The 24,621-nt window shown below is 43.7% G+C and overlaps 3 protein-coding genes across 9 annotated transcripts in view; all 3 read right to left on the bottom strand.

The window, feature by feature from the left end:
• PSEN1 (presenilin 1) overlaps positions 1 to 4,898 on the bottom strand; it is an 87,951-nt gene extending 83,053 nt beyond the window's left edge. For 2 of the 4 annotated variants that reach the window (XM_010355838.2, XM_010355853.2), the window contains exon 1: positions 4,749 to 4,898. The gene's annotated coding sequence lies outside the window, so the exon portion shown is untranslated. The remainder of the gene's footprint in view (positions 1 to 4,748) is intronic. The other 2 variants (XM_010355862.2, XM_010355846.2) reach the window with 2 other exon arrangements.
• LOC104656358 (nucleophosmin-like) overlaps positions 1 to 24,621 on the bottom strand; it is a 560,652-nt gene that overhangs the window by 411,190 nt on the left and 124,841 nt on the right. The window lies entirely within an intron of this gene.
• The window catches only part of RBM25 (RNA binding motif protein 25), a 68,881-nt gene continuing 63,056 nt past the window's right edge, over positions 18,797 to 24,621 (bottom strand). Inside the window, exon 19 of the mRNA XM_030931546.1 lies at positions 18,797 to 21,182. Coding sequence (XP_030787406.1) covers positions 21,090 to 21,182 — 93 coding nt within the window. The 3' untranslated portion in view covers positions 18,797 to 21,089. The remainder of the gene's footprint in view (positions 21,183 to 24,621) is intronic.

Raw genomic sequence — 24,621 nt, 5'->3', positions numbered from 1 at the left:
AATACACCTCTCTCCAGTGATGTTATAGGCTTGGCCCTTTAGTTTGCTTGGCTGCATGGTGGTAGAAGTCTACTACCCACTCCTAAGTCTTTGGGCATGATCATATGACTTGCTTTGGTCAATGCAATCTTAGCAGATGTGGCATAAGCAGACACTTGAACTATGCTTGTGCAGTTGGCCTTGACTTCTGGTACTTCTGCTGGTACCTTGAGAAAAGCTTACCATGGATAGCCACTGCCCCTTCAGCCTGGGCCCCAGAATAAGGCATACAAATAAGAACTGCCCCCACTGATCCACAGACCTACCTACATTGAAGCAGAGTCTTGAGTGAGAATACATGCTCTGAACCACTGAGTTTGGGGGAGGTCTGTAATGTAGAGTTACTATAGCAACTTGTTTTTAAATAATAGTTATGTTGGCTCAGAAAATGCAATAAAAACGAACAAAGACTTAGAATTGCAAGTCCAGAATCCCTTATCTGTAACTCTTGGGACTAAATGTGTTTAGAATTCGGATTTTTTTTGATTTTGTAAAGGTACTATGCAAATACCAGATGTCATATAATGTCCCTACAGGGTCTTAGAAGCAGAAAAGCAAACACATTATTAAGCTATAGTGAAAGAAATGAATAGTTTTAAATCACATTAAAAAAAGAAAATAGAGACTATAACTAAGCCAGATTTTGCTGTCAAATTAGTTATGAAAAACCTTGGCCAGGTGTGATGGCTCACACCTGTAATCCCAGCACTATGGGAGGCTGAGGCGGGTGGATCACGAGGTCAGGAGTTCGAGACTAGCCTGGCCAATATGGTGACACCCCCCCGTCTCTACTAAAAATACAAAAATTAGCCCAGTGCGGTGGCACACGCCTGTAGTCCCAGCTTCTCAGGAGGCTGAGACAGAAGAATTGCTTGAACCTGAGAGGCGGAGCTTGCAGTGAGCTGAGATTATGCCATAGCACTCCAGCCTGGCCGACAGAGCGAGACTCCGTCTCAAAAAACAAAAAAGAAAAGAAAAAAAAACCTTTTAGTTTTTGGATTTCAGAACTGTGGATATGAGACTATTTTGTCCTATATACCTTTGTATAATTATAAAGAATCTTTCCCAATAAGTTATTTAATTTCAATAACTCTGTAAGAGAGGTATGATTATTCAAAATCATTGTCTAAAATTCTCTGTGGAAATGGACAGAATACAACCAATTTTTAATGAAAAACTGATTATTTATGTCTAATTAATTTGTAAATCACTGGTTATATTCAGCATTGTCTGCAATCTTTCTTTTGTTCTGATCAACTTAAAACAAGAAACCATACAAAGCGTTGTGAAAAGCCAACACTAATACCTTTTTCCTCACTCTGTTACCCAAGCAGGAGTACTAATGCCTTTCAATCAACAAACACTGGGTTTCTTCTTTACCACTACACACTGTGATAAGGGTTGGGAATTCTAATGTATCAGGTATTACTTCTGTTTACTTAAGGATCTTACTATCTAAAAAGCAAAACAAGTACTTTTTTTTTTTTTTTTTTTTGAGACGGAGTCTCGCTCTGTCGCCCAGGCTGGAGTGCAGTGGCCGGATCTCAGCTCACTGCAAGCTCCGCCTCCCGGGTTCACGCCATTCTCCTACCTCAGCCTCCCGAGTAGCTGAGACTACAGGCGCCCGCCACCTCGCCCAGCTAGTTTTTTTTTTGTGTTTTTTTTAGTAGAGACGGGGTTTCACCGTGTTAGCCAGGATGGTCTCAATCTCCTGACCTTGTGATCCGCCCGTCTCGGCCTCCCAAAGTGCTGGGATTACAGGCTTGAGCCACCGCGCCCGGCACAAGTACATTTTTATACTGGTTAGATGTTGAAATAAAAATATGTTAGGTATATTATGTTAAAATAAATTATTCACATTGGTTTCATCTCTTTCTTCTTACCTTTTTTTTTTTTTCCTGATGGAGTCTCGCTCTGTAGCTCAGTCTGGAGTGCAGTGGTGCGATTTCGGCTCACTGCAACCTCCCCGTCCTGGGTTCAAGCGATTCTCCTGCCTCACCTCCCGAGTAGCTGGGACTACAGGCACCCGCCACCACGTCCGGCTAATTTTTTGTATTTTTAGTAGAGACGGGGTTTCACCATGTTAGGCAGGATGGTCTCGATCTCCTGACCTCATGATCCGCCAGCCTCGGCCTCCCAAAGTGCTGGGATTACAAGCGTGAGTCACCGCACGTGGCCACCCAGCCTCTTTTTATTTTATTTATTTACTTTTTTTGAGACGGAGTCTCGCTTTGTCACCCAGGCTGGAGTGCAGTGGCGAGATCTGGGCCTATAGCTGGGACTACAGACGCCCGCCACCACGCCCGGCTAATTTTTTTTTTTTTTTTTGTATTTTTTAGTATAGACGGGGTTTCACCGTGTTAGCCAGGATGGTCTCGATCTCCTGACCTCATGATCCGCCCGCCTTGGCCTCCCAAAGTGCTATGATTACATGCGTGAGCCACCGTGCCCAGGCTCTTTTTACCTTTAAAAATGCGTTTATGGGCCGGCCGCGGTGGCTCACGCTTGTAATCCCTGCACTTTGGGAGGCTGAGGCGGGCGGATAACGAGGTCAGGAGATCGAGACCATCATGGCTTACACGGTGAAACCCTGTCTCTACTAAAAATACAAAAAATAATTATCCGGGCGTGGTGGCGGGCGCCTGTAGTCCTAGCTGCTGGGCAGGCTGAGGCAAGAGAATGGTGTGAACCTGGGAGGCAGAGGTTGCAGTGAGCCAAGACTGCACCACTGCACTCCGGACTGGGCGACAGAGCGAGACTCTGTCTCAAAAAAGAAAATAAATTAAATAAATAAATAATAGTATGTTTATTAGAAAATTTAAAATACCCGGGCGCGGTGGCTCAAGCCTGTAATCCCAGCACTTTGGGAGGCCGAGACGGGCGGATCACGAGGTCAGGAGATCGAGACCATCCTGGCTAACACGGTGAAACCCCGTCTCTACTAAAAAATACAAAAAACTAGCCGGGCGAAGTGGCAGGTGCCTGTAGTCCCAGCTACTCGGGAGGCTGAGGCAGGAGAATGGCGTAAACCCGGGAGGCGGAGCTTGCAGTGAGCTGAGATCCGGCCACTGCACTCCAGCCTGGGCGACAGAGCGAGACTCCGCCTCAAAAAAAAAAAAGAAAGAAAATTCAAAATAGAGATAATCACCTTGTTGTTCTCCCAATGTGCATGCTAATAAATTTGTATGCCTTTTCTCCAAAAGAAAAACAAAAAAGATTTTTTTTTTTTGAGACAATCTCACTCTTTTGCCCAGGCTGCAGTGCAGTGGCATAATCTTGGCTCACTGCAACCTCCTCCTCCCGGGTTCAAGCGATTCTCCTGCCTCAGCCTCGCTTGGGAGCAGCTGGGACTATAGGCGCGCGCCACCACGCCCAGCTAATTTTTTGTAGAGACGGGTGTTTCGCCATGTTGTCCCAGCAGGTCTCGAACTCCTGAGCTCAAGTATCTGTGCTGCGGCCTCCCAAAGTGTTGGGATTACAGGCATGAGCCACCGCGGGGGGCCTCACATTGTATTTCTATTGGCTAGTGCTGCTCTAAATCTTCTGTTCCTTCTGCTACACCAGGCCTAACAAATTCCTGCCAACCTTTTCCTTCCTGAAGCCTCCCTCCCTTTCTCAGCTCTGGCGACCCTGCACTGTGGTGGTTCTCCAACCACACTCATTCTCCTCAACTGGCTCCTTGCTCTTCTTCCACCCCCTCGTTAGAAGTGTTCCTAAGAGTTTGCCTTGGCCTTCTCTTCCCCTTTCTTAGCTTAGACTTCTCCACTGCTCCAACATCAACTGGAAATTTATGGAATTGACTCCTGTTTTCAGCTCTAGTCCTGCTGATAGGACATTTTCACCTGCTGGCACTCGCAAAGTGACGCTTCCAAACCACTTCCTCGCCCTCCTCTCTAAACCAGTTCTTTCTTTTTATTTCTGAGAATGTCTCTGCCATGTTCTAAACTGAAAACCTCCTAGTCAACTTCACACTTTATTCCCTGATCCTCAATTGGTTACCATGTCCCGTTCGTGTTTCTTCTAAAGCCTCTGCCACCACCGCAGATCGAACTCTAGTCACATCTTACCTGAATTATGGAAAAGTCACCTCAATTCTCTCACCCATTCCAGCCTCCACTATAGATTAATGTGCCTAAAGCAGAGCTGACCACAACGGTGAGAAGAATCTGAGAGGGAAGCAGCAGCAAACACAAGAGGCACTGGACCTGCATGCCTGGAGACAGCCCCAACCAAGAAGAAAGCATCAGACCCCGTTTTCCGCCTCGAATGAGAGGCGTGCGGACTTCGCCCAGAGTGCCCGTCGCCCCTGGACAAGGACACACCCGGGGCGTGAGGCGCGGAGTTTCACCAGTTGCTCAAGCAGACCCAGCCCAAAACGCTTCCTCTTTCTCCTGCTCCACTCCAGTCCAGACGGCTACTAATCCCGGCCCCAAAGCACCTGCGCCCTGAGACGTCTTTGAGCAAACAGCATTTCCGGACCAAGGCTCTGAGGAATCTCTCTCCACCCGGCCGCGCCCGAAGCCCAAGAAACGGGCTGCCCCTCCCGGTTTCCCACACGGGGTTCCCTGGCCCCAACCCGGCGACGCCCCGCCCCTCATCTTTTAGGACACCGGCTCCGCGGCCCAGGCCGCGACAAAGGGCCGGGCCCTGCCCGCGGCCGCCCTTGTCCGCGGTGCCTTCCTGTCTTCCCCGGATTCCCCATCACGCACATACGCTCAGCCGCCGCCGCCGTTGCCGCCGCCGCTCGCAGTTCAGGTTCCTTCCAGACCAGCCGCTGTTTTGTTTCCGATGTGAAACCGCGGACCCCGGAGCTGCCCGTCCCAGGCCCCGCCCGAGAACCCTCACCGGTGTCGTCATTTCCGGCTCTGGTGTCGTTGGCCGCCGGCCCACGGGGGAGGGGAGGAGCCAGGAGGAAGGGGCGGGGACTCCGGCCTGGAGCAACGATTGCGGGAAGAACCCAGAGCTCCACCTTGGCGGTCCCCACCTGACGGAATCCGCCCAGAGTGCTGGCGTGGATTGTCGGGGTTCTGAGGCTGCTCTTGAGCTGAGGGCGAAAGCCCCTATATAAATTGGGCCCAGCGTGTGCTTCTCCCGGCATACAAGCGATGGCCATCCTAAATGTAACACCTGTCATTTCTGTAGGGTACCTATTTGCGAATCAGCTGCATCACAATCAAGAAAATGCTGTTAAAATTGAAAATATCTCTGCCCTCTTGGACCACCCAATGAATCAAAACTTCTGGTGGGTGGCGAGAATCTGAGAAACTGCATTTTAAACATCCTCCGCGACTCCTGCACTCCAACTTTGACAACCAGACTCTCTAGGTGGCAAGCTAACAGAGCAGAAAATATGCCTGGTTTGCTGGGTCACTTGATTTTTGCAGCTGCCAGCTCTTTGTCCAGTTTTGGTAAAGACAGTACCAACATCTAATTCATTAGGCAGCATACCACACTTACACATATATCCGAAAGCTAAAACTAAAGGAATACTACCTTATTTAACCAAGGTGAATGGAGAAATGTCAAACACGGGTATTCAAAAAACCAAAAATGAAATTAAACGGTACATGGTATCTGGGCAAGTTACATTCTTCTGAAGTTTCTTTTAAAATCCACCCCCAAGCGGCCAGGCGCAGTGGCTCACGCCTGCAATTCCAGCACTTTGGGAGGCTGAGGCGGGCGGATCATGAGGTCAGGAATTCGAGATCAGCCTGACAAATATGGTGAAACCCCGTCTCTACTAAAAAGACAAAAAAATTAGCCGGGCGTGGTGGTGCACTCCTGTAATCCCAGCTACTCGGGAGGATGCAGCAGGAGAATCACTTGAACCCGTGAGCTGAGGTCGCACCACTGCACTCCAGCCTGGGCGACAGAGCAAGACTCTGTCTCAAAAAATAAAAATAAAAATAAAAATAAAAAATCCACCCCAAGTTAGGGTTTGCTCTTTTAAAAAAACTTACTGCCTTTTTCTTGCAGGATTTTCTGTTGTTGTTGAAACAGAGTCTCACTGTGTCTCCCAGGCTGGAGTGCAGTGGTGCCAACTCATCTCACTGCAACCTTTGCTTCCCAGGTTCAAGCCTCAGCCACCCGAGTAGCTGGGATTACAGGCCTGCACCACCATGCTGGAGTAATTTTTGTATTTTTAATAGAGATGAGGTTTCGCCATGTTGTCCAGGCTGGTCTTGTACTCCCAACCTTAAGTGATCCTCCTGCCTTGGCCTCCCAAAGTGCTGGGATTATAGGCATGAGCCACCGCACCCAGCCATTCATGAACAATTTTCATGACATTCTGTGAGGTGGGTGAACCATAATTTATTGTACCTTATTTATTTATTTTTATTTATTTATTTTTTGAGACGGAGTTTCACTCTTGTTGCCCAGGCTGGAGTGCAATGGTGTGATCTGGGTTCACTGCAACCTCCGCCTCCCAGGCTCAAGCAATTCTCCTGCCTCAGCTTCCCGAGTAGCTGGGATTACAGGCGTGGGCCACCACGCCTGGCTAATTTATTTTGTATTTTTAGTAGAGATGGGGTTTCTCCATGTTGGTCAGGCTGGTCTTGAACTCCTGACCTCAGGTGATCCGCCCACCTTAGCCTCCCAAAGTGCTGGGATTACAGGCATCAGCTACCGCGCCCAGCCTATTGTACCATATTTAGTTTCCCAATTTTTTACTGTATAATATTCCATGAATATCTTTGCACAGAATTTTGATTTGTAGATTGTTTCTAAGAGTAGTTCATCGGCATTTTAAGACATCCTACTAATATTAGCAGACGGCAATCAGATTGAAGTAGTTCACAAATAGGTTTTAGCCTATATTTGTTTGATACTGAACTACTGTATGTATCAGGCACTGTTATGTATCAGGCACTGTTCTCAGCACTTGTAAAATGTGTATGTGCTGCCGACAAGCACGAGCACTTGTAAATGAACAAACTAAAATCCCTACTCTTGTTAAAGTAGGGGAGGTGGAGAATTTTATTATTTTATTTATTTTATTTTATTTTATTTAGATGGAGTCTCCCTCTGTCACCCAGGCTGGAGTGCAGTGGCGCGATCTTGACTCACTGCAAGCTCCGCCTCCCAGGTTCACACCATTCTCCTGCCTCAGCCTCCCGAGTAGCTGGGACTACAGGCGCCTGCCACCACATCTGGCTAATTTGTTTTTTGTATTTTTAGTAGAGACCGGTTTTTTACCGTGTTAGCCAGGATGGTCTCGATCTCCTGACCTAGTGATCCACCCACGTCGGCCTCCCAAAGTCCAGGTATTACAAGTGTGAGCCACCGTGCCCAGCCAAGAATTTTAAAAATATCTTTTTTGTTCAACCTTCTCCCACAACTTATCTTTCATTCTGCTAATGGAAAATACTACTTTTGTTCTTAAATATGAAGCTTTTGTGTGTAAAAAGTATTAGAATCTGAGCTTTTTAAGCAGGGTTGGCAGTGGGTGGGGAGGGAGGGATTGGAGATTGATGTGATAGGAATGTGAAGGGATAGCTTGGGTGGATTTTTTATTTTTATTTTTATTTTTAGAGACAGAGTCTTGCTCTGTCACCCAGGCTGGAGTGCAGTGGTGCGACCTCAGCTCACGGGTTCAAGTGATTCTCCTGCTGCATCCTGCCGAGTAGCTGGGATTACAGGAGTGCACCACCACGCCCGGCTAATTTTTTTGTCTTTTTAGTAGAGACGGGGTTTCACCATATTTGTCAGGCTGATCTCGAATTCCTGACCTCATGATCCGCCCGCCTCAGCCTCCCAAAGTGCTGGAATTGCAGGCGTGAGCCACTGCGCCTGGCCGCTTGGGGGTGGATTTTAAAAGAAACTTCAGAAGAATGTAACTTGCCCAGATACCATGTACCGTTTAATTTCATTTTTGGTTTTTTGAATCATTGAGCAGGGTAAGGGTGATTAGGTTTTAATGGGATGGTAAAGGGTGCATGATCGGTCGCTGAGGAGGGAGCAGAGGTATCCCTCCCCTACCTGCCTAACGATTTCCTCTTAAAGAGGTGGCTGGAGCTGAAGGCACAGTCAAGGTTAATGCTCCTTTTTCTTTATCTGACCTCTCCCAAATCAGTGAGCACGTTTAGGCTCTTTTTCATCAAATATAAAAACCCAGCCCAGTTCATGGCCTGTTTGGCAACAACCCTTAGACGCTTTACCACCCTACACCCAGAAGGGCCAGAAGGCTGTCTTACTCTTTTTTATTTATTTTTTTTGAGATGGAGTGTCACTCTTTTTGCCCAGACTGGACTGCAATGGCCCGATCTCGGCTCACCGCAACCTCCACCTCCTGGGTTCAAGTGATTCTCCTGCCTCAGCCTCCCGAGTAGCTAGGATTACAGGCATGCGCCACCACGCCTGGCTAATTTTGTATTTTTAGTAGAGACAGGGTTTCTCCATGTTGGTTAGGCTGGTCTTGAACTCCCGACCTGAGGTGATCTGCCTGCCTTGGCCTCCCAAAATGCTGGGATTACAGGTGTGAGCCACTGCGCCCAGCCCTAAGGCCGTCTTATTCTCAACATGCATTTTATCTGCTCCTAACATTAAAGAAAACCTCCAAAAATTGGATTCCAACCCTCAAACCCCACAACAGAACTGAATTAACCTCGCCTTCAAGGTGTACAATAATAGGAGGCAGCCAAGTGACAACGCATCTCTGAGTTACAGCTACTTGCCTCTGCTGTAAGACAACCCACAACCATGTCTCCAGCATACAAAAACTTCAGAACATCCAAGCCACAGCTCCTCGTGGACCTTGCTTCAAATGCCAAAAGCTTGGCCACTGGGCCTCGTAATGCCTGCAGCCTTGGATTGCTCCTAAGCCGTGCCCTGTCTGTGCGGGTCCCCAATGGAGGTCGGACTGACGGACTCACATCACCACTGCTCCTAAAGCTCCTGGAGCTCAAACCCAATGTTCCTTGGCCAACTCCTTCCCAGATCCCCTCAGCTTAGTGACTAAAGACTGACGCTGCCCCATCACCTCAGAAGCCTCCTGGACCATCACAGATGTTTTAGGCAACTCTTACAGTGCAGGTAAGTCCATCCCCTTCTTAATCAATACGGAGGCTACCCACTCCACATTACCTTCTTTTCAAGGGCCTGTTTCCCTTGCCTCCATAACTGTTGTGGGTATTGATGGCCTGGCTGCTAGACCCCTTAAAGCTCCCCAACTCTGATGCCAACTTGGACATCCTTTTACGCACTCCTTTTTAGTTATCCCCACCTGCCCAGCTCCCTTATTAGGTTGAGACATTTTAATTAAATTATCTGGTTCCCTGACTATTCCTGGGCTACAGCAACACCTCATTGCCGCCCTTTTCCCTAGTTCAAAGCCTCCTTCGCATCCTCCCCTTGTGTCTCCCTATCTTAATCCACAAGTATGGGATACCTCTGCTCCCTCCTCAGCGACCGATCATGCACCCCTTACCATCCCATTAAAACCTAATCACCCTTACCCTGTTCAATGCCAATATGCCATCCCATAGCACGCTTTAAAAAAGTTAAAGCCTGGCCGGGTGCGGTGGCTCAAGCCTGTAATCCCAGCACTTTGGGAGGCCGAGACGGGCGGATCACGAGGTCAGGAGATCGAGACCATCCTGGCTAACACGGTGAAACCCCGTCTCTACTAAAAAAATACAAAAAACTAGCCGGGCGTGGTGGCGGGCGCCTGTAGTCCCAGCTACTCGGGAGGCTGAGGCAGGAGAATGGCGTAAACCTGGGAGGCGGAGTTTGCAGTGAGCTGAGATCTGGCCACTGCACTCCAGCCTGGGCGACAGAGCAAGACTCCGTCTCAAAAAAAAAAAAAAAAAAAAAAGTTAAAGGCTGTTACCACCTGCCTGTTACAACATGGCCTCTTAAAGCCTACAAACTCTCCTTACAACTCTCCTATCTTACCTGTCCAAAAACTGGACAAGTCTTACAGGCCAGTCCAAGATCTTCACCTTATCAACCAAATTGTCTTGCCTATCTACCCAATGGTGCCAAGCCCATATACTCTCCTATGCTCAATACCTCCCTCCACAACCCATTATTCTGTTCTGGATCTCAAACATGCTTCCTTTTCTATTCCTTTACACCCTTCATCCCAGCCTCTTCTCGCTTTCACTTGGATTGACCTTACACCCATTAGCCTCAGCAACTTATCTAGGCTGTACTGCTACAAGGCTTCAAGGACATCCCCCATTACTTCAGTCAAGCCCTTTCTCATGATTTACTTTCTTTCCGTCCATCTGCTTCTCACCTTATTCGATACTTTGGCGACCTTCTACTTTATAGCCCCTCCTACAAATCTTCCCCATAGGACATCCTCCTGCTCCTCCAACATCTATTCTCAAAGGAATATCGCGTGTCCCCCTCCAAAGCCCAAATTTCTTCTTCATCCATTACCTACCTCAGCTTAATTCTTCATAAAAACACACGTGCTCTCGCTGCTAATTGTGTCCGGCTAATCTCCCAAACCCCAATCCCTTCTACAAAGCAACAACGCCTTTCCTTCCTAGGCATGGTTAGGTACTTTTGCCTTTGGATACCTGGTTTTGCCATCCTGACTAAACCATTATATAAACTCACAAAAGGAAACCTAGCTGACCCCATAGATCCTAAATTCTTTCCCCACTCCTCTTTCCGTTCTTTTAAAACAGCCCTAGAAGCTGCTCCCACACTATATCTCCCTAACTCATCCCAACCCTTTTCATTACACACAGCTGAAGTACAGGGCTGTGCGGTCGGAATTCTTACACAAGAGCCAGGACAGTGCCCTGTAGCCTTTTTGTCCAAACAACTTGACCTCACAATTCTGGGGTGTCCCTCATGTTTGTGCACGGCGGCAGCCGCCACTTTAATACTTCTAGAAGCCCTCAAAATCACAAGCTATGCTCCACTTACCCTCAACAGTTCTCACAACCTTCAAGCATTAATATCCTTCTCACACCTTTCACACTTACTGTCTGCCCCTCGACTCCTCCAGTTCTATTCACTCTTTATTGAAACTCCAACAGTAACTATTGACCATGGGCCCGATTTCAACCCAGCTTCTCACTTAGCACCCAACACAAGTCCTGAACCACATCTTATACCCCGCCCGGTAAATAACAGTGAAAGATTGCTCATAGACACTCAGCGCTTTCTCATACACCATGAAAATCAAACCTCCCCCTCTACGCATTTACACCATCAATCCCCATTACAACCTCTGATGGCTGCCACCCTAGCTGGATCCCTAGGAGTCTGGGTACAAGACCTCTTTTAGTAGTCTTTCTCATCTTTTCACTTTGCATTTTCAGTTTTGCCTTGCACAAGGTCTCTTATTCCTCTGTAGCTCCTCTACCTCCATGTGTCTACCTGCTAATTGGACAGACACATGCACACTAGTTTTCTTTACTCCCAAAATTCAATTTGCAAACGGGACCAAACAGCTTCCTGTTCTCCTCATGAGACCAACACTTCACTGTTTTGTTTTGTTTTTCTTATTATTAATATAAAAAGACAGGAATAGGCCTCGACTTACTCATTGCTGAAAAAGGAAGACTGCATATTTCTAAATGAAGAATGTTGTTTTTACCTAAATCAATTTGGCCTGGTATGTGACAACATAAAAAAACTCAAGGATAGAGCCCAAAAACTCGCCAACCAAGCAAATAATTACACTGAAACCCCTTGGACATTCTCTAACTGAATGTCCTAGGTCCTCTCAATTCTTAGTCCTTTAATACCTTTTTTTCCTGCTCTTATTTGGACCTTGTGTCTTCCATTTAGTTTCTCAGTTCATACAAAACCGCATCCAGGCCATCACCAATCATTCTATACGACAAATGCTCCTTTTTTTTTTTCTTTTTGAGACGGAGTCTCGCTCTGTCGCCCAGGCTGGAGTGCAGTGGCCGGATCTCAGCTCACTGCAAGCTCCGCCTCCCAAGTTTAGCCATTCTCCTGCTTCAGCCTCCCAAGTAGCTGGGACTGCAGGCGCCCGCCACCTCGCCTGGCTAGTTTTTTGTATTTTTAGTAGAGACGGGGTTTCACCGTGTTAGCCAGGATGGTCTCAATCTCCTGACCTCGTGATCCGCCCGTCTCGGCCTCCCAAAGTGCTGGGATTACAGGCTTGAGCCACCGCGCCCGGCCTGACAAATGCTCCTTTTAACAACCCCACAATATCACCCCTTACCCCAAAATCTTACTTCAGTTTAATCTCTCCCACTCTAGGTTCCCACACCACCCCAATCCCTCTCGAACCAGCCCTGAGAAACATTGCCCATTCTCTCTCCATACCACTCCCAAAAATTTTTGCTGCCCCAACACTTCAGCACTATTTTGTTTTTTTCTTATTAATATAAGACAGGAATGTCAGGCCTCCGAGCCCAAGCCTGCCTGTATACATCCAGATGGCCGGAGGCAACTGAAGAACCACAAAAGAAGTGAACATGGCTGGTTCCTGCCTTAACTGATGACATTACCTTTTAACATTCCTTCTCCTGGATAGCAAGTCTCTGGGGCTCCCTACCAAGCACCTTGTGACTCCTGCCCCTGCCCGCAGGAGAACAACCCCCTTTAACTATAACTTTCCACTACCTACCCAAATCCTGTAAAACTGCTCCACCCCTATCACCCTTTGTTAACTCTTTTCCAACTCAGCCCACTTGCACCCAAGTGAAATGAACAGCCTTGTTGCTCACACAAAGCCTGTTGGTGGACTCTCTTCACATGGATGCGCGTGAAACCTACATCTTTAAAAATATTTTGTTACTCTTTTTAGAGACAAGATCTCACTGTCGCCCAGTCTGGAGGATGGTGGCACAATCAAAGCTCACTGCAGCAGCTTTGAGTTCCTTGCCTCCAGCGATCCTCCCACCTCAGCCTTCCAAGTAGCTAGGACTACAGGCACATGCCACCTTGCCTGGCCTTTTTTTTTTTTTTTTTTTTTTGTAGACACAAGGTCCTGCTATGTTGCCCTGTTTACCTTCATCTTTTTATAAATATGAACACCCAGGGAAAAGCCAGCAAGATACTGGGAAAAACAGACTACGGGAACAAGGAAAAGTGATATCCTAGACACCAAGTAAGAGTTCCAAGAAGACAGGAAATGTACATGGTGCTAAAAGACAAACTAAGGCATAGCCTCTGTGAATCCTGAAAATTTGAGACAGGTCTCAGTTAATTTAGGAAGTTTATTTTGCCAAGGTTGAGGACACCCGCCCATGACACAGCCTCAGGAAGTGCTGGTATGCGCCCAAGGTGGTCGGGGCACAGCTTAGTTTTATACATTCTAGGGAGACATGAGACATCAATCAACATATGTAAGAAGTACATTGGTTCAGTCTGAAAAAGTGGGACAACTTGAAGCAAAGGCAGGAAGACTCCAAGCTGGGAGGGGGCTTCCAGGTCACAGGTAGGTGAGAGATGAATGTCGCATTCTGTTGAGTTTCTGATTAGCCTTTTGAAGGGAGGCAATCAGATATGCATCCATGTCAGTGAGCAGAGGGGTGACTGAATAGAATGGGAGGCAGGTTGGCCATAAGCAGTTCCCACCTAGACTTTTCCCTTTAGCTTAGTGATTTGGGGTCCCCAAGATTCAGTTTTCTTTTACACCTCTTACATGCCCAGTTTCTGACACAGGCTCTCACCAGCCATCAGAGGAATGGTGAAGTACAAACTGGAATAGGTTGAGTGAAATTCAAGAAATCTGGAGGGCATATATAAAATACTATTTCTGGAATCTTGATAGTATAATGAAAGGAGATAGGATCTAAGATAAATTTTTTGTGCTGTTCCTCCATGTTAGACCGGGGGAGAAATCAGATAAAAGAAATACCTGAGCAACACTCAAGAAATTGTAGAATGTAGTTAGAAAACAGTGCCACGGGGGAGAGGATCTTCTAGATTGGGATGCATGTAGTAGTATGTTCACTTACGAAAACAGGGGTAAGGTGGATTCTGTCATAAACTGGATAGAAGGTGCCTAATAATTTTTTTTTTTTTTTTTTGAGACGGAGTCTTGCTCTGTCGCCCAGGCTGGAGTGCAGTGGCCAGATCTCAGCTCACTGCAAGCTCCACCCCCCGGGTTCACACCATTCTCCTGCCTCAGCCTCCCAAGTATCTTGGACTACAGGCGCTCGCCACCTCGCCCGGCTAGTTTTTTTGTATTTTTTAGTAGAGACGGGGTTTCACCGTGTTAGCCAGGATGGTCTCGATCTCCTGACCTCGTGATCCGCCCGTCTCGGCCTCCCAAAGTGCTGGGATTACAGGCTTGAGCCACCACGCCCGGCCAATAATTGTTAAAAAAAAAAAAAAAAAAAAAAGAAAGAAAGAAAGAAAGAAAAGAAAGAGAAAAGAAAGGATTATTTGCCGGGTGCGGTGGCTCACACCTGTAATCCTAGCACTTTGGGAGGCTGAGGCAGGCAGATCACGAAGTCAGGAGTTCGAGACCAGCCTAACATGGTAAAACCCTGCCTCTACTAAAAATACAAAAATTAGCCGGGCATGGTGGCGTGTGCCTGTAATCCCAGCTACTCAGGAAGCTGGGACAGGAGAATCGTTTGAACCCAGGAAGCAGAGGGTGCAGTGAGCTGAGATCTCGTCACTGCAATCCAGCCATGGTGACAGAACAAGACTGTCTCAAAAAATATATCTGTATATAATAAAAAATAAAATAAAAATTAGCTGGGCATGGTGGCATGCACCTGTAATCGCAGATACTTGGGAGACTGAGACAGAATAATCACTTGAACCCGGGAGGTGGAGGTTGCAGTGAGCTGAGATCACGCCATTGCACTCCAGCCTGGGCGACAAAAGCAAAATTCCATCTAAAAAATACATAAATAAATAAATGAAAGAAAGAAAAGGATTATTTACCAGGTGAGGGGAAAATCAAATCACTTCTGATCATTCAGTATTTTTTCAATACCTACTATAGCAATGAAGGTTCAAAAGAGTAAAAGCTGCAGTGTGTGAAAAGTAAATGACCAAATAACACTAAAGGTCCTAGACTCTGCAGTGATGCATTTCCATTTGCCTCAGAAGCGTTTGTAACTTAGGAAGAGGGACAGATAAGTGAATGATGAAATAAATGGTGGCAAAACCCAACAGTAAGTGGTAAAAGATGAAGCTGAAGGGCAGGGCATGAAAGAATTACTTGGGGGAGAGGGTTGTTAGACTAGAAAAGCTGGATCAGTCACTACTAAAGTCAGGACCTAGGCAATGGGAAAACAAAAACCAGCTCTTCACACTAATGATTCCAAAGGAATCTACCTCATTAACATTTTCACATGAAAACAGTTTGCCTTAATTTATGCACAATGTCACTGCCATGCTTCTTATAGCAGGAGGAAAGAGGAATTGTTATGGGATTAAATATTGCCGTCAGGGCTTGGTGCATAGCCACATTTTATCTTATTAGCTCTCACGTCATTTGAATTCTTTACGGGTTTCCTTAGATTGGAATCTGCTTAAAATCAGGGGCTGCCATATCTTCCTCATCTTGTTCTAGCCTTAAGTTCTGAATATGTGTTGGGATTCAATCAGGCCAGTGGGAAAAACATTAAAGATAGTTACAGAGACAGACACAATTCTTGGAAGGCGGAGAAGTTTGCATAGCTTCCGTAATAGATATGGTCGAAGGCAACCTGATCTTTAGTTTTAAACAAATTATAGTAGTAATAAAGGAAGGCAGAGTAGTTTACCTTGTTTGTTTACTCATATATGATCTTAAGACTAATCTTAGATGTACCTCTGGTGCATAAGTGTTTTTCACTTGGGAAGTCCACAGTATCAATTACCCTCTAATGGTGTTGACTCAAGCCTTTGTTAATTAGTCTTACTGAATAAATACAAGTCTCACTAGCTGACTGAGGCCTAGTTGCAACTGTTTACCCAACTCTCCAGGGAGTCTGTAAGTGGTGGGACACCCTCAGCTGGACTGGCAAAACAGAGTATCTGTGTGTCAGTGTACTTTATTCATCCGTCGTCGCAGGGTCAGGGTCTGTGGGCAGACCCCTACAGCTGGTGCCCCCTCTGAGGCACACTGCCGGAAATGTTTGTCACTGTTTTCTTAATTCTAAGTTCCTTCTTAACCAAGAACCTGGGCCCTCTCATTTAGAAACTTGCCTCAACAGTATACCGAACAAAACAAAACGTTGTTTTGGTACTTTTCTATCTACAGTAACAGTCAGACAAGTCTCTTCACCTGGGTACATTTACAAAACGGTAAATTGACAGGAAAAAATTAACTTTCATGGTTTTGGATTCTACAATGTGAAATGCTCGCTAGTTTTTCCTTTATCAAAAAATCTTATGCCTGTAATCTCAGCAGTTTAGGAGGCTGAGGCTGAAGGATCACTTGAGGTTTGAAGTTGAGACCAGCCTAGACAACACACTTCATCTCCACACACACACACATACAAAATAGGCATGGTGGCGTGCACCTGTAGTCCTAGCTACTCAGGTGGCTGGGACAGGAAGATCACTGAGCCCAGGAATTTGAGGCTGCAGTGAGAGCCATGATTGTGCCCCTGCACTCCAGTTTTACAGGGAATCCTTGTCTCTAAACAAAAAATTTATTTAAAAAAATGTAATTACAATGGGCAAAATAGACTACGTGACCTCTAAGGCCCCTTCCACATATTACTACTTCTACTGAGAATCTTCCTATTTCCCATTTCCTCTCAGTTAGCTCATCACATTTGATAATTCATATAGTATTTTGTATTTATGTCTAATGATGTTCCTGAACTCCTTGTGTAATTTTTTTTGCCACCATTAGATGACCAGCTACCAGAAATATATATATATATATATATATATATATATATATATATTTTGAGATGGAGTTTCGCTCTTGTTGCTCATGCTGGAGTGCAGTGGCGCAATCTTGGCTCTCTGCAACCTCCATCTCCTGGGTGCAAGATGCTGTCTCAAAAAAAAAAAAAAAAAGAGTAGACAGACTCAGGAGTGTCATTTAATTCAAACATGGCTTGAAAAGAACTTTTATTTTTGTTTCTAGAAATTATTTTTCCTGGGTATTTTAGACCGCCAATCTTTAATTTGGCCTTCATGACTCAAGTAATGAAACGCAAAGATTCTGTCAATTAAAAATGTAAGCATTCAAATGCAAATAAATTAACATAAGTATTTCAGTATTTTACTATAATCACATTACAAAACAATCTATCAGTTTATCAAAAAGTGTGAGTTCACTTCGGTCTACAGTATGATTGTTATATTAGTAGCTCCTGGGTTTGGTATTATCTCCCTGTTTTCTTCTTGACAGCTAGACTGTTTCTTTGCCTGCCTGGGATTCCTTCTCATACCCTTTAATCTCCAGTGACAGTCATAAATGAATTCCTCATCATATTTTGTTGAGCAAAACTATTTCTCAATTTCATACTTAACAGAAGACTGAAATACAACCCAGAGAAGTTCATAATCAATTTGACATAAAACCTCTCAGCAGTCTTTTGGGTATAAATTGGGGCCATCATAAAACTTGTTAAAAAGAGTTGGGAAAATAAGCTTCATCTAAACATTGTATACCTGCTTACACTTATTTGCATTAAATTGATTCCATAAAAAAGGAGAAAAAAATGACAGTGTATAGTTCAAATTGGCTCTCAAGCTAAATGTTTTCTCGGTTTTTCTACTATATCTATCAGGTATTCATGCCAGATTAAAACCTGAAACAGCACTCTTCACAAAATAATCATTAGCTTACACTTACATAGTTTACAGGGAAGTGCTATAAGATTCAGAGTAAGTAACAACATAAAGTTATCTACAGAAAAAATTTTCAGGGCTGGCTAGAAAAAAAGCCTAGAATATTAGGGTTTTCTCAGGCATAATTTTGGAAGATTACATTATGTTCATGAATATAATTATGTATATTTGCCTCAAAAAATGTTTTCCTCTTTAAAATCTACTTAAAGGAAAATTCAGCTGCATTTATGTAGTCTGTTAGGATAAAATAATGCTGAATAGACACCTTAAAGTGCTAATCAAAATGTGGTCCTTGGATCAGCAGGCAATGACATTAGCTGGGAGCTGTCCAGAAATGCAAAGCCTGCGGCGCCACTCCACCTCTGCTACTTCAGTGTCTCTATTTCTACAAGCACTCCTCAGATGATTTGGGGTCACATTAAAGTTTAAGAAAAACAACTTCAAACTTACCTTTCTTCCTTGTAAACAGATGTACATACTTTATTTTGTTTTTAGGGAAAAAGAAAAGTAGTATTCTAACTGCCAGATCAAGACTGGTTCTTAAGATGTTCATGCTTTGGCCAGGCAAGGTAGCTCATGCCTGTAATCCCAGCACTTTGGGAGGCTGAGGCGGATGGATCACCTGAGGTCAGGAGTTTGAGACCAGCCTGGCCAACATGGTGAAATCCTGTCTCTACTAAAAATATAAAAAATTAGCCAGGCGTGGTGTTGGGCACCTGTAATCCCAGCTACTCAGAAAACTGAAGCAGAGAATCTCCAGAAACAGGGAGGCAGAGGTTGCAGTGAGCCGAGCTCGCGCCATTGCACTCCATCCTGGGCGACAAAAGCATAACTCCCATATCACCAAAAAAACACCCCCCCACCAACCAAAAAGAAAAAAACACCAAAAAAAGATTTTCATGCTCTTTATATAACAACTTGAAAGGGCAAAACGAATTCATACTGTATAAGGTTTTCAAACTAAAATTAATTCACGGGTTTATGGTAAAATTAACCCACAAAGTTCAAGCAACTTAATAGAAATTTCTGATGTGTATTTGCAGACACTAGAATATGCCTGTTTAATGTCTAATTCTTTATATATACAATTCTAAAAAACAAGCAACTCTGACAATCTAAAGGTTTTTACTGAAGCTTGGTTACAAAACATGATTTAAACTGGCATTAAGCGATTAACAGTTTCTACCACATTTATTATAACAATTTTCACTCTGCTGCAGAAACCTTAATATATGAACTTGCACAAATTCATATATTTAGTTGAGGTCCTGCCACAAACCTCACTGGAGATGTTATGCAGTACACAGTACATCTCCCCAAAGGTTTCAGATTAAGAGATCTCCCTTGTTTTTAGAGGGGCCCTTTAAGATAAGTATACTTGACAGAGCAGGAGAAGAAACCAAGCAAAGGAAATCAAATCTACCTGAATAAACCTTCATGTTAATAGTAGCTAAACAAAAACAACATAATATGATGCCTTAGAAACAGCAACTGTGCAGTACATTAAGAAAAGACAGACACAATAAACTGCTCGAACAAAGTCTTAGGCTGGGGGTGTGTCCGAGAAAAGACTGAAAAACAAACGAAAATGGTAAGGGGCATCTTTTCTGAAACTTTCCGTCGAGAAACCAGAATTTAAAATAAAAAAGAGGCATTTCCATAGATGTATAGTAGATTCATCCAAAATAATATAAATGGCTTCCTTGACCTTTAGATACCAATAGTCATAAAAATCAAGTCCATAAAAAAATTCAGCCCGTATTTTTAAGTTTTCTAGTATGCACCACACAATTACAACATGATGCCATTTATTTACATGATTCTGAAAGAACATGAGTCCCCAGGATCAAATATATACATTTTTAATATTTGAAATATTTACATAATGGAACCACATCAGGGTTCGAGGGTAAGAACAGTGTTTTCAAATGTCCTCTTGAGGTGTGTTTAAAAAAAAAAAAAAAATCCAGTAATCCAAAGCTCACATTATGCTTTTCTAACAGGCCAACCTTTACCTTTCTTTTAAATAAGTATTCAGACATGGGAACAGCTGCATCTAATTTGTGTGAAAAGCTGTTTAAAACTTGTTACATTTTCAGGTAATTTTACTCCCTGGTGAAATTCTGATCTACAACAAAGAAAGCCCCAGGAATTTCTCTAAGCACATCATCAGTATAGTTTTAAACACTAATGAGCCAAGGTAAAACAAGATACAAACCTTCTACAAGACAAAAATGAAAACAAAAAGTTAGTGGTTGGTAACTGCCTTGAATGATTTACCTTTATCCTTAAATAAGATGTAAACTTACAAACTGCCGAGCAGAATACCTATCACGTTTGTAAAACTCTCATTGTCTGTCAATTTGCCTAATTTTACTTCATTTTTTTGTTTTGTTTTAAAGGGGGTTTTCACTTATACTTTTGGTATGATGAATTTTTTGTTAAATAAAGGGATATAACAGATTTCAACTAAGGACCAATTAGTGCAAAAATGCATTAAATACAACTCTCCAGTATTTTAGGATATGCCTCATTTCTGAGCAATAAAATTAAAGGGAAAAATCACTATGATCCACATTCCTTTAAAAGAGAAGCTGAAGCAGCCAGCTTATTAGTAAGAAAACCCCACCCAGTTAGCAGACCATTGCTCACGATACGAGAATACCATGCTCTGGGAAACTAATAACCTAATTATAACAGATATTTTAGGTTGGAACAGTATCATTTTTCCTTTACAATTCTATTCTTTAATTAGGAAATGTTTTAAGGACCCCACCAAAGCAAATTAGGGAAAAGAAAGACTTTTACACATACATTCACAAACACATTCATACAGAAATACAGTAGGAATGGATTGTCTGCTAATTTTTGCATTCCAATTTTAAACTCCATGCCTTCACAAGGGCTTGCTATTTCTGATCAAAAGAGAGTGGGAGTGGTTAATAGTTTATGACTGGTGTTTTCAATTAAAATTGTTCATGTTGGTTCCTATACAGTACATTTCAGTATTAAGTGCAATTCTGCAAAATAATTGGGGAGTCGTTTTAATATTTACAAGAAACAAATCAGCAGAACAAGATTATTATTAGATAGGCTGTGTACAGTAGCTGCGGCTTATAAAACATACCAGTAATTTGTACCTGGTGAGTATAAAGAGAACCAAGGATTCAGATGACTTTACAACCAAGGGAGTACACAGGGCAACAACAAATTAGAGGACCAAAAAATTCACATTTTCTACAATAAAAAAAAATTACAAATCTCACAATGTCTTCAAAGACAAAGAAAAATTCAAAGTCCTTAAAAGGGTGGCGAAGAAGAAACCTGAAATGGAACTCTTAATATAAAAAGTTTTACTTCACAAGACCAATTTTCTTGGCTTCTGTTTCATATATCAATAATCTCCACATTTTGACTATAAAAACTTCTGCTTCTTCATCAAGTACCTAAAGAGGAAACAAAAACAGCAACACGTGTAAGAGAAGCAATCATCAACATCTGCCAACAACAGTGACCAGTATAAAAAAGATTTTCATCCACTGACAATAAGCACTTATTACTTAAATGCTAGTTATGATTGGTTTAGTGGCGGGGCGCAGTGGCTCACACCTGTAATCCCAGCACTTTGGGATGCTGAGGCGGGCAGATAACAAGGTCAGGAGACTGAGACCATCCTGGCTAACACGGTGAAAACCCATCCCTACTAAAAATACAAAAACTTAGCCAGGCGTGGCAGCGTGTGCCTGTAGTCCCAGCTGCTGGGGAGGCTGAGTCAGGAGAATGGCGTGAACCCGGGAGGCGGAGCTTGCAGTGAGCCAAGATCACGCCACTGCACTCCAGCCTGGGCGACAGAGCAAGACTCCATCTCAAAAAAAAGAAAAAAGTTTTAAGGTTGTTTTGAGGGGGTAAATGAGATTCTGTATTGTTATTACATGGTTGTATATTTCGTTCTTCTTAAATTACTACGTTCTTTATAACACGTATTTGTTTTCCTTAGAAAGTAGTTTTACTTTCAGTAAAATGACTTAAAGAAAACTTGTCCAGTGTGAGAAATGTATTATTAATAAATAGTAAATGGGCTGGACACAGTGGCTCACACCTGTAGTCCCAGTACTTTGGGAGACTGAGGCAGGCGGATCACCTGAGGTTAAGAGTTCAAGACCAGCCTGGCCAACATGGCAAAACCCCATCTCTCCTAAAAATACAAAAATTAGCTGGGCATGGTGGCAGGAACCTGTAATCCCAGCTACTTGGGAGGCTGAGGTAGGAGAATCGCTTGAACCTGGGAGCCGGAGGTTGCAGTGAGCCAAGATCATGTCATTGCACTCCAGCCTGGGCAACAAGAGCGAAACTCCTCCGTCTCTAAATAAATAAATAGTAAATGTAAATTACCAACAACAAAAAAATCATTCAAAATTCCATGGCTTACTAAACAGTACAATATTTCTGTGATCTACCTTTTATTCTTTTATTTTACCTGTACAGATACTGCATTTATACACATCTGACTAAACTACTTCCCAAGGAAACCACATGCTTTTCATAAAGAACATAGTAATTTAAGAAGAACTAAACAAATACACAATTACATAATAACAATACAGAATTTCATTTATCCCCTAAAACATAACCTCACAAACTTTTTTTTTTTTTTCCCTGGAGACAGGATTTCTCTTGTCACCCAGCCTGGAGTACAGTGGCGTGATCATGGTGCACTGTAGCCTTGACCTCCCAGGCTCAAGTGATCCTCCCACCTCAGTCTCACCAGTAGCTGGGACTACAGGTGTGCACCACTACTCCTAGCTACATTTTTGTGCTTTTTAAATAGAGACAGGGTCTCCCTGTGTTGCCCAGGCTGGTCTCAAACTCCTGGACTCAAGCAATCTGCCCACTGTGGTCTTCCAAAGTGCTAGGATTACAGGTTTGAGCTGCTGTACACAGCCCAACCGTGCCATCTTAACTAGCATTTATTGTGTACTTGACACTAAAGTGAACATTAAATGAGGATATAAGTAGTACAGTGTTCAGAATACAGTAAACAGAATAAGCAAACACAATCATCATCACGGGGCACACATGACTACTAAGTAACAAGTCTTCTTCCAGTGGTGGACGAGGAAATTGTCTTCCTCTCTACTTATGAGTTAGGGTCCTTGTGTCCCCATCACTATTCCTGCCATCATCCCATACACACATCTGGCCCTCTACATTATGGCTGCTGTGAGGTGAAATGGACTACTCTGCTCCCTTCTAAAGGGGGCAGCTATGACTGTGCTCCAAAAGTGTGGCCTAGAGTTGCCAGGTCTTCATAGAGGAAGCTTGTGGTAGGAATTTAGAGTACTCAATTTCTAGTCAGACTACATAGGTTCAAATTCTCTAGTCAGGCTACATAGGTTCAAACTGCAGTGCTGCCTCTTACTCAGCGATTGGTCCTTGGTTGGGTTACTTAACCTGAGCCTCAGTTTCCTCATCTCTAAAGCGGAGGGGATGTAGCTACATACCATAGCAGTAGGTACTAAGTGGGAATTAAAAGAGATGGTATGTGGTTAAGTGCTCTGAAAAGTGTCTGGTATATAACAAGTACTTAATAAATACCTAGGAGAAGGCTGGGCACAGTGCCTCACGCCTCTAATCCCAGCACTTTGAGAGGCCTAGGTGGGCAGATCACCTGAGGTCAGGAGTTTGAGACCAGCCAGGCCAACATGGTGAAACCCATCTCTACAAAAATTACAAAATTTAGCCAGGTGTGGCTAAATTTTAGTCTCTACAAAAATACAAAAATTAGCCAGGCATGGAGGTGGGCACCTGTAATCCCAACTACTTGGGAGGCTGAGGCAAGAGAACTGCTTGAACCCAAGAAGTGGAGGTTACAGTGAGCAAAGATCATGCCACTGACACTCCATACAGCCTGGGAAACACAGCAAGACTCTGTCTCAAACAAACAAACAAACAAAATAAATTAAAAGAAAAAAAGGAATTTGTCACTTTCTCAATGATGGCAATTAATTAAAGAACTTTTGATCAGATTTCTGAGACAGATTTGACCTTCGTTTTAGAACTCTGTTGTAACACTAATCCACATCTAAGTCACACTTCAGAGAGATGTAGGCACAAAATGCAACCAAACTTCATTTAATTTACATAAAGTGAAAAAGATACAATAGAAAGAAGTCAGACTTTTGTTAAGAGTAAAACAGTACTCAGGCTAAAAATTCAGTCTCCTCATTTATTCAAGAAATATTTACAAGGCCCCTGAGCTTCTCAGCAGAGCTGTTTGACAACACTAGCTCAACTGGTTTCCTCTCATTCTAATCAACAATGAGCCACAAAATCATAAACAACACTCCAAATATCAATATATTACAACAGATAAAAAAATCTAAAATTAACACTGACATGAAATCTTTACTATGATAGGAACTCTGCTGAGGCCAAACACTGGAACACTGTTTCACTTAAAAAACGTTTTCATTCAGGCCTAATTACGACACCCTCTATTCCAAGAAAAACAGGGCTGGAAGCTTCAGGAAAGTTCAGAATCCAGCCCTAAGGACTGAAATCTATTCACATTTCTCCTTTCCTCCGAGGCAATGAAGTTTTCACAAATGTTTTATCAGGTGTTCTAAACGACAGCTGCATCAAGCTAGCTAGGCAGCAGAAAAGGAATGTTATCTGGCTTTAGACATCATAAAAATGCCTGGCCACAAAGCAGCTTGAACTCACAATCCTTCTTTTTGACTATAAACCCCACTATGTCCCTCCCTGACGTCTTTGGTGGCAGTTCCAAGTGCAAGTACTCCCAGTCATCTACCTTTTCATATCATGTTTGATGATTCTTCCTTACTTACTCATCTTCCCATTGCTGCCTTCTCGCTCTGCCCTTTG

Source organism: Rhinopithecus roxellana, chromosome 5 (assembly GCF_007565055.1).
Source record: "Rhinopithecus roxellana isolate Shanxi Qingling chromosome 5, ASM756505v1, whole genome shotgun sequence".
Lineage (NCBI taxonomy): Eukaryota > Metazoa > Chordata > Mammalia > Primates > Cercopithecidae > Rhinopithecus > Rhinopithecus roxellana.
This window is presented reverse-complemented; position numbering and strand designations above follow the sequence as displayed.